Genomic DNA, 10423 nt, shown 5'->3' on the forward strand with positions numbered 1-10423 from the left:
TGCTTCTTGTGTTTTCTCAGCCGGTTCCTCACTCACACTCTCGCTGAGCAGAGATTCAGAGGTGGAGAGCAAAGACTTTCACTGGGAGAGGGTGGCAAGCGAAAAAAAAAAACTGAATTTCATCCTTTCTCACCGAAAAAGAGACACAACCAGGAAAAAAGGTAGAGATTGTGTTTATTCTGGGGGAGGGGCAGTGTGATCAGCCCTGCCTGCTGCATGTGCTCAGCTCGCTGCACACTGTGTTTCCAGATGGAGAGGAAGCAAGGAGAGGTGGACCACCTGGAGCGACCAAGCCCTCTGACTGATAAGGAGAAGGTGTTGGTCCAGGACTCGTGGGCGAAAGTCTACCAGAACTGCGATGATGTTGGGGTGGCCATACTTGTCAGGTATTTCCGTTTGTTTGTTTGCTCTCTTGATAAATGTTGAAAATTTTGAATGCTGCTGGATGACACAGTCACGGCAAACAAAAGGATGGGGTCCCTCTTTTTAGACTTTTCATCAATTCTTCCCACAACTCAAGCAACTTGTCAGTCACCAACTCTTCAATTTTACCTTTTGCCTCGCTTGATCTCAGTGATATTGATGCAACTGCTGGAGCCAGAAAGCGAAGGGATGCTTTTGTGCTGTCGATGACCTAAATTTCCCCTCTAACCTGCAAAGACATACATCTGATGCAGGTCAGAGTTCACATGAAGAAGAATTTCCTCCCCCAAGAATGCAGCATAAAATAAACTTTAATGAGCTTGTTGCCTGTGCAATATTCTCACCTCTTACCAATTCCTCAGCCCTGTTTATCAAACGGTAGAGGTACATGATAAATATTACAATCCATCACTCAGACATCTTTGGCTCCCAAAAGGCTCACTCCCTCACAGAGAAGGTCATGTTTTGAAAGCCTGTATAGACGACCAAGCAACATACAGCAGCATGACTCCACCGCAGGCAGTGAGACCTTTAAAGGTCTTTTCTCTGAAAATAAGGGGCTTTAAGGTCATTTTTTTTTAATCCAATATTCTTCATCAGTCACACAATCTTCTGCTTTACCTAATTATGGTGACCTCGCGGAGCTGTAGGAAGACTCCTGCACTCGTTGTCAATGTCTTTTCGTAAATATTCACACTCAAACCCGAGAGAAGAAACTGTTGCACAGGTCGACCATCTGCAGGGATGTGTGAAGCCTTTGACAGTTTTTCATGTGTGACATGATCCACCACATGCCACAGCCTGCCTTTTTAGTCCTCAGATAACAAGAGTTTACATGTAAGGACTAGGGGGGGGGGACATAATACATGCTCAGTCATCACTGGTGAAGCAATGTGCTTTCTCGCAGATTGCTGAATAAAATGTTTTTAGCTGCAGCACGCTGCCAAAAAAACCACATTCAGTATCTCTTGAAGTCAAGTTACAGAAAGTAAACGAATCAACTCCATTTCCCTCCCATGTTTTTCCCTCTTACGTTCCATCACAAAGACCCTACAGCCTTCAGGAATTTGAGGAATGAAGATTGATCGAAGAACTTGACCCTGGGAAATTCTCCTGCTGGGGGTGAAAATCGATCTCGTCATTCTGCTCTGCCTCGGTGCTAACGCATATCCTCAAGCTTACTGTCTTTTGGGTCACAGATAAGATCCACGCTAGGAAATCAAAACGCTCCGTTTCTGAAATTAGAAGCTGTCTCTCAGTTCAGCTCCTCAATTATTCTTGAAATACGATAAGGAAGGATTAGGAGTCCACTGACCATATAAAATTCTAATTAGGCTATTTATATGCAACCACGGGTCATGCAGTTGCAAGACAGAAAGATTAAACTCCGCGGTTCCTCATTAGTTTGCAGTGATACTAGGGCTATATAGCTCCAGCACTTTCAAGAACCATCCACCATTCTGAACAACTGAGACGCCACACTCTAACTTCCTCCCTTTTCATGTGTAAAGCTCCGATATGCAAGCATACGCTCCAGATCTTTCCTATATGTGTTAGTTGTTGTAAATCCAGAGGGAGATGGGACATCCTGCTTTGATAGCCAACAACCAGATGCTCTGGCCCTCTTCCCAGACTCAGTGTGTGTGTGTGGGTGAGCTTTTAAGTTCCCTTTTGCTCATTCACCATGATATCTCTGAGGGTCAAGCCCAGACACAATCAAAGGAAACATCTTTGAAATGATTATTTGGTCGCAGAAGAAAAAAAAAAAAAAAGTTTGAATTAGGGTGTGCAGAGAAATATGACAATCTGGACCTGCAGCTTGAGTTGGAATTTTTATTCACACGAATATTGTGCCCAAAGAAAGCAGCAACTGTAAAAGCAGCCTCGAGCATTTAGTAAAAGGAAAGAATCAGGTATGCTTGTTGCACCTTTAGTAAGCATTGACATTCAGTTTTGCATCTCAACCTCTCTAATTATCACGTCTCACCTTTTCTTAGAAACTGTGCGGCTAATTTTTTGAAGTCATGGCAGAAACCAAAGTGAAGAAGCAGTTGGTCATGCGACAACAGTTTAAAGCAAAGATGTTTCTGGAAAACACGCAGCACTCTCCAATGAGTGCCAGTGTTTACTTATGTTATCTTACCGGGTCGGAAAATGCGCGAGTCTTTTCAGGATCAAGCTGGTTCAGGCTGAAGGGTGATAAGGACAGCGAACTTATGTGCACCATGCTTCAGATCTCTCATGCATCTCTATGACTTGTCTCCTTCCCAGGCTGTTTGTGAAGTTCCCCTCGTCCAAGCAGTACTTCAGCCAGTTCAAGCACATCGAGGACACGGAGGAGCTGGAGCAGAGCTCCCAGCTCAAGAAGCATGCTCAGAGAGTCATGAATGCAATCAACACATTGGTTGAGAGCCTTGACAACTCGGATAAAGTGGCCTCGGTGCTAAAGGTGGTGGGGAAGGCCCATGCACTCCGACACAAGGTGGATCCTGTGTACTTCAAGGTAAAGTGCTGTGTATGTTGTTTATGTTCACAAGACTCAGTTCTGCTGATTGGTAGTGGTATAGCCAAAGCCTATTAGGCTAAGGCACATTTTAATAAGTGTATTAATTAAGTCCACATGTTAACCACTGTTAGCAGTTAGTAATAGAATAAAATGAGACATGGGACAAAACAACCATATTTGAATTTTGATCGCTTCAGTGTGCTGTAAATGAGGAGATTCCCAAACAATTTCCAACTTTTTGGTGGACAGATGTTACCCCTTGAATTTTTTTTCACCTATTTGCCCATGCAGTAAGAACTCGCAACCCGAAACATCCCACCAAATCTCTCCTCAAAACAAGCGTCCATGCTGTTTCTGTGCTCTTCGTCTTCTTAGTCTGTTATGTTGTTTATCTGAACGAGGATTGATCCAGGTGCAGAAGTAGTAACCGCACTTGGTTCATGGGGTTACAAATATTTGGGCTACATGCCGTCAGCCACAGAGGGACCTGGTGGACCCTTGCAGACTAGTGAGGCTGGTGAAATTCACGTTTCACAGGCAGAGTGGCCCACCTGAAGTGGAAATTGTGACTTGCTTTGAAGGTAGTCCCACCTACCCTGTTTATTGTCTATCTTTATCCAAATGGCATTTAAAGGTAGGGTAGGAGATCCTGGATTTTGAGTCCAGCGAAGCTGCATTTTGAAAATACACAGGTAAAAAGTCCCAACCCTTTTCTTCAGACTTTCCCCCCGAAGGCACGCCTCTAGAGTACATGAACGCGCAATGCTTGTTCACGAGCACGAAGGTGCACGAGACACGAGATTCTGACAGCAAGAATCGATCGCTGCCGTATTTAGTATTTAGTATATGCTAACTATACGTTTAATAATGCTAGGTGCTAGCCAAGATGGCTCTAGTTTAGCTTCCTGCCAAGCTTCTGGACACGCGTAATTCGTTCACGGAGCAGGGTGCGCGCACAGGGGGAAGGAGGGGGAGGGGGAGGGAGGAGCAGATTGCAGTTTGATAGACGCATCAGAATCCAATCATCGTTAACGGTCCGTTCAGTATGATTGGATAGTGTTTTTCCTAGATTTGTACGTTCTAGAGGCCACTAAAACTTTTCATTTTTGTGTCAAAACTTTTAATTAATTGGTTGCATTGGGGGTGTGAAGAGTATTTCAAGCAATATGTAAAAAAATGTTCCAGAAAAAGAACCCCTACCCCACCTTTAAGTGTACAAAATTAACATCAAACGCTACTAAATAAGACTTTAAACTCGCGATTTATACCATTAACCCATTGTGAAAATATTTACTGAGCTAGGAAGTCATTTTCCCATGGTATCGGATATCTTTTTGCAACTGCACTGCTGGACGTAGGATGGAATACCAACCAAATCTCATGACAAAACGCGTGAAAGCTCCAATGGCTATGGCACAAAATGTTGCAGTTACATAATCAAGGCTCATAATTAACATTACATAATGAAGCACTCATTTGACTCTGTTCTTTACAACTCTCATGCGTTTGTGTCTTGCTCAGATTCTCAGCGGAGTGATTCTGGAGGTCCTGGGAGAAGAGTATCCAGAGGTTGTGACACCAGAGGTGGCCTCAGCGTGGACCAAAGTCTTGGCTACAATCTGCTGCAGTATCAAATCCATCTATGAGGAAGTGGGCTGGACGCAGCTCTCAAATTCAACCGGCTGAAGCCTTTTATTCCTGGAAACTCCCACACGGGGATCCTCTGATTTCTCTGCAGCCTCATAAGTCAGGAATCAATTGACTGTAATCTGGGAATACAGTTTGGTGTAACCCGTGATAATCATGGACTATGAAACACATATAAATATATATGCTATAAAAAAAACAATAGGAACAAGTACCGTACCCTTGATATGGTTAGCAGTGTGGTTGTGAGGGAGAGGATGTAAAATAAACACTGAAATAAAGCAACCCTCCTTGCATTTGTTCTCTTGTAAAAGACTAACGCAATCAGACGGATAAAGCAAAGAGGAAGAAAATGCAAACACTGGCCCAACAGTGGATGAGAAGTCACATTTGCCTTGAGTGTGCCTTCTGCTGAATGTGTATATGTAGAAAGGGAAATGTAAACAGCATTCTTTCTAAACATTAGAATGTCTTTTCCGATGTTTCCTCTTATCAGTCTGCATTCACTTGTGTTTACTTTGTTAGTTATTATGAATACTGAAACATTTCTACATTTTTAACAATTCTAATGATGACGATTGTACTTTTCTTTTTTTCATTGCACCTTGCATTTGTATCTGTCAGTGAGCATACTTTAAAATAAAATTGCAAAGACAACCTTCTGATTCCTTGCCACAAGTGGAGTTCTTAAATGTACATCTGCTCTGATCTCTTCCAGTTCTGCTCACAAACATGTCTGCAAAACTTACACATTTGGAATTTTCTTACTTGGCCTATTGCTCCCTCATTGACTGCTTTAATCGGCAGTACTAAGAATAAGTGGCTTAACTGCTGGTAGTCTCTCTTTATACCCCATTTAGCACGATGCTTTTTCTTTTCATAACAGATCGGAGCAACCCCGAGACTTGCCTCGGGTGGTGTCACGAGACAGCTCTGACAGATTTAGAACAAGCCTCATGATATGATATTTCCCAAAGTAAATTTCCTAAATACAATATAGGGGTTGATTTGGCTTGCCGTGTAACCGACATGATGGCAGGATGCGTTGTTTTCAGAATAGCAACACAGCATGTTCTGTTTACCTCCTCGCCCTGCCAGTCAGATCCAACCCGCTCCTTGATCCAAAGCTAATCCTCCCCGCTAATCTCCCCAATGATGACTAAGAGCCAAGGCAGGAATAGTCAGATTGTTACACCACATACTCTGCCTTATACCATTCAAGCCTTTTGATGGCGTAGGAAGTTTTGGTGCTCGAAACCAGCAGCAGGATCCTCTCCGTGGGGTTGAGCCATGTGCACGACTATGATGGTTCTCACCACGATCGCGCTCCTCCTGCGACGGAGGTTCTCCAACAAAATCAAACCGTGAGTATCTCTATCATCTTTTGACCATTAGCATCAGTAAAAAAAAAAATAATAATTTGCCTCTCTGAGCACACTCTTCCTAGTTTTAAGATTTTTAGATTCAGAAAACACCTGACCAAAAAGAAAAAAAGGACAAACTCAAGAGAAAGACACTTGATAGGACATCAAATAAATTACATAAGACGTTTCCACCTTTTCCCGATTGAACACTCACACGTACACTCAAACATACACACGTACAAAAAAAAAAAGAAAAAAAATGCATATGTGTTTCACGAGTGGGAGAGAGTGTGAAGGAGAAAGAAGAGACTTATCTGCATCATTGACTCGAAATCACTCCCGTGATTATTTTTGGGTTTGCCTCGAGCAACAGTGTGTGGATTAAGTGGCTGGCTGCATAACAACCATGTAGTCCTGCTTTTATCATGGAGAGATGAATGGAGGAGAAAACCTCGGGGCTCTTGAGTTCATGGCTACTAATTGCCTCAAAGTGCAATCTTCTCGGCCTGCTTGCACACTCACGGCGATGGCAAACAATGACACGTGGCTGCAGCACAACGGAGCATGGCAACATCTGGCTTGCACAATTAAGAGCTGCCGAACAGCATTTTTTAATGAGTCCTGCATTTAGCTTCTTTAATGAACGCTCAAAAGACGCGTAATGACAAATGTGTTGGATTAAATATTGCAACCAATCATGTATTATGTTCTGTATCTCCCATCACAGGCAGAAAGCGGACCTTGAACGGGAAATGCCATACGTAAAGAGCAATGGATCAACAGAAACCCAAAAATGACAACGGTGGACAGGACAGGGTAAGGGGAAAGGCGTGGGGAATGTTTTGAATTGCTTTAAGAATATGGGCTTAAAAAGAAACGGATGACCAAAAAAACGTTGGCATTCACAGATGTGACCTTTGTAACTTAGAGCATTGCTCCTTAGATACTCAAGCCACCCAGACTTATCACTTCCAGGTCTAAAGTTCTCTGTTATAAAAAAAGAACCGCCAAAAAACTACAAGTTGATTGATTTTTAGCTGTTTGTTTGGCAGAATTCATATACAGTCATGTGAAAATTACAATAACTCTTTCAACTCTAAGCTTTTACATATCAGGATATAACTCAAAACTATCATGTGTCTTGCCATATCTAAAAAAAAAAAAAAAAGAGTGAAATAGAATATTTCTTTTCCGCACCTGATGCAAAGCAATTATAACTGAGCAGGTTCTAAAATCAATCCTAAACTAAAACTTAAAGAAGGAACAATATATCAAACAATTCAGAATTTTGTGATGAATTCTAAATAAAATAGCGTTAATGCATATCACAAAAGACTTAAATCCAAATGGTCCAAACTGGGATTGTCTGCATGTGCAAAAGTGGAGCATGTTGCAGAAGCGCACATGCGTAAAGAGCCTAGATGCCTGCCCCACATTTGGCTTCTGAGTTCTGCTGACGCTAAATGATTTAGAGGCTGAACAACAATCAGTTTGCCGGGCTTTTAGAAGTACATTACCTCTCTGCAACTACGCCGTTGAACAAAAAAGGAAAAGATCTCGATGTGAAGCAAATAACGAACCGTTTCACCCAGCCACGGCATGGTGGTATTCCTGCAGGTCACAGGCTCTTGATCTGATATCTTGCATAGTCATAGTGATTCATTCTGTACAAATCATTGTTTTCCTACTTCATTCATGAGTTAGCAGCTTTCAACACTGCTGATATTATTGTCTACTTCAAAACCACATTATAAAGTCAAAGTTTGATAGACGATCAGGGAATTAAAGCTAAAAAACTGCGTTTTTCAACTGTGTTATTTAAAAGTAAACGTTCCTTTTTGTAGGATAACACAGATTGGTCAATTCCAGCTTCCAATCAGTATTCAAAACGTGAGTGTGTTAAAATTAGACTACAGTTGTTTTTCTTTGGCACTTTCTTGGCAAGTTTAAACTTAACTGAACTGGGACAGGTACGCTCAGATACCGTTATCACAGGGAAATTATGACAAATCGTGATTTCCATGTACGTTCACACGACTAACAAGCTACGGTACCACAGATTTATTCATTTGAATTTGTCAAGATGACAGCAAAATGTTTGAGAATTTCTCATGACAGGGGAAAAAGAAACATCCCTTCCAAGAACTCCCCACTGATACATAAATTCAGCCTCAAGGAAACAAATGCGTTTTATAACATTCCAGGTCAGGCGTTGCTATACAGTGGCTCAAGAGATTATGTTTTGAAGGATTAGATGTGGTGATAGAGTTGAAGGAGCAAAGTGGCGCAGGAATGCAAAAGCCTCAGAGTTTCAGACACCTTGCAAAAGTACTTTCAGAGCGGAGATGGTTGCCCCACATTCAGCTTTTAAGTATTCACCACTCTACAGCGCTAATACTAAATGATTCAGAGGCAGAGCAGCAGCCCAGCTTCTCTTTCGAGGGTTGTTTTAAATATAACCGCGCAGTTAATTGCAGATGTTCAATATCCTTAAAGATATTTGGCTTGCAATCCACTACAGCATGGTGGTTTTGTGCAGGTCACAGACCTTTGATGCGTTTTCTCGTGCTCCTTATCTGAATCGTTTTATGGAGGCTGTTCCGAGCCTGTTCCGCTGAGTCAGGGTGTGTTCTATGAGCGTTCTTTCATTTTTGTCACATTGTTGCTCATAAAATAAATTTCTATTACTTTATATATTTTGTGTTCTTTTTTTCCAGTGGCCTGCGATGTCCAGACTCGTTTCCCATATTGCTGTGGGAGACACTTGGGGAAACTTCACAAGTCCCCTCCTTCGTCTGCTCATGACAACTCAACTCCAGACTCTCACCAGGAGGATAAACAAAAAGCGGCCTGTACAAAAAAAAAAAATCATCAACTTGATCATAGCCTCTTCATGTCTGTTCAACAGATGTTCTCATTACTGGGACGGGACGCAGCAACTGAGTCAACATAGGGGTAAATTTAAGTTAAAAAAAACTGATAAATGTTGAATTTACAGCTGTGTCGTCTGTGTTAGAAATAAATTATGACTTCAAAGTTTCATGTAAATGGTCATTGTTTAAAGAGGGCATAATGTGGTTTTTGTGTCCTTCGCTGTTTTCTTCAGTGGGTTATATGCCTGTTTTATGCATGTGTGAGGTCTGTGAAGTTAGAAAGCTCAAAGTGCACATCAAAGGAAGTTATTCTCTCCAACAGAAGACTCCGCTCCAGCACCGACTAAAATGCCTTGCTTTTATCCATCACTTAAGGGCAGACTAAGCTTTTTTTCTTTTTCTTTTTTCAATTTGTTTCATTTCATCTTAATTTTTGTTTGGTTACTGTTTGTTTTGCGAACACGGCATTTGAACTCCATCCCTCCTCTGCTTCGTGGCGAGAGAGAGCTTGGCTTGACAGCTGAGATTTCAGTCACCTGTGCAAATAAAAGCTGTAAATCAGAGAAATGCAATGTAAAATACTGATAGATTCAAAGCAGTTATGTTCTAAAGCACAAATAAACACCTCCACGCAGCTATGGGGGAAGGTGTTGCATGTGTGTTTGTATTTGTTTATTTGTTTGTTTGATTTGAAAGTCTCCAGTCTGCCGAAGGAGCTTGGATTGCTTTTGTTGCCATTAGTTGTTAGTGAGTAGTTAGTATGCCTACCAACCTACTTAGTCCGCCTTTCACACGACCATGGGTATGGTTGAATAGTCCAAAAGATGACCTCCTTTAGTCTTTACCTGAGCAAGGTTAAGGCAGGATGACAGGAGACATTTGGAACCACACTTACACACACAGCTGTGATGTGAATTTGCCTAATTCATTCTTATCCTACTGTTTTACGGAGACTAAATCATAAAAGTATGTTAAGACATAAAATATTTCTTTGTTGTCAAGGTCACGGATTCAAACAAGTGATGAAAAAGCCACAAAAAGTAAAAGATATTGCTGTCATGAGCTGCTAATACTTATCCTTTGGCCCTCATGTTTATCTAGATGAATCACGCTTCGTGACTGGATGAAAATTCTTGAGCATCCCTTAGAGTGTTACCGTGGCAAGAAATTGCAGGACAGAAATATCTGGTGTCCTTTCATAAAGAATGATCCAATGTTTCCTATATTAAAGGAGAAAATTTAGGAACCATTACATCTCCTTTTCCTTGGAGAATTCAACCATCTCTTGTCACGGTCACTTAGACACTTCTGGGTTATTTCACTCAGTTAGGGTCCTGTTTTCGACTCTGGACCTCACTGAGAAGAGAGGCCTAAAAGACAGTGGTGAGACTGAGTTTCACACAGAAATGATGAAAAGAACTGCAGCAGTACAATAAAGCTTTATTTAAAAGAAAAAAAAAGTGTTTTAAAGCATTGAATAATTCAGACCTATTCCAGTATACTTATTTAGTCAATTATATCATATACAATTACACGAAACATCATTCTTTCATCTAATAACATGTGCCTTAACATAGAAGAATTTCTTTGATTATCTGTTTTTGACTAAT

General features: G+C 41.4%; 1 protein-coding gene and 1 long non-coding RNA gene across 2 annotated transcripts; both read left to right on the forward strand.

Moving 5' to 3' along the window:
- The first annotated feature begins 1 nt into the window (after window position 1).
- On the forward strand, window positions 2-5241 carry LOC142371221 (cytoglobin-1). Its single transcript, XM_075453839.1, has 4 exons — window positions 2-161; window positions 250-386; window positions 2695-2926; window positions 4451-5241. The coding sequence occupies exons 2-4, from the start codon at window positions 250-252 to the stop codon at window positions 4613-4615; spliced, it is 534 nt and encodes a 177-aa protein (XP_075309954.1). The 5' UTR covers window positions 2-161; the 3' UTR covers window positions 4616-5241.
- Window positions 5242-5851: 610 nt separating this feature from the next.
- LOC142371765 (uncharacterized) lies at window positions 5852-9638 on the forward strand. The gene is made up of 3 exons (XR_012768109.1): window positions 5852-5940; window positions 6668-6756; window positions 8658-9638. It is a non-coding gene; the product is annotated as an uncharacterized LOC142371765 (long non-coding RNA).
- Window positions 9639-10423: the final 785 nt, after the last annotated feature.

The sequence above is a fragment of the Odontesthes bonariensis genome, chromosome 21 (genome assembly GCF_027942865.1).
Source record: "Odontesthes bonariensis isolate fOdoBon6 chromosome 21, fOdoBon6.hap1, whole genome shotgun sequence".
Lineage (NCBI taxonomy): Eukaryota > Metazoa > Chordata > Actinopteri > Atheriniformes > Atherinopsidae > Odontesthes > Odontesthes bonariensis.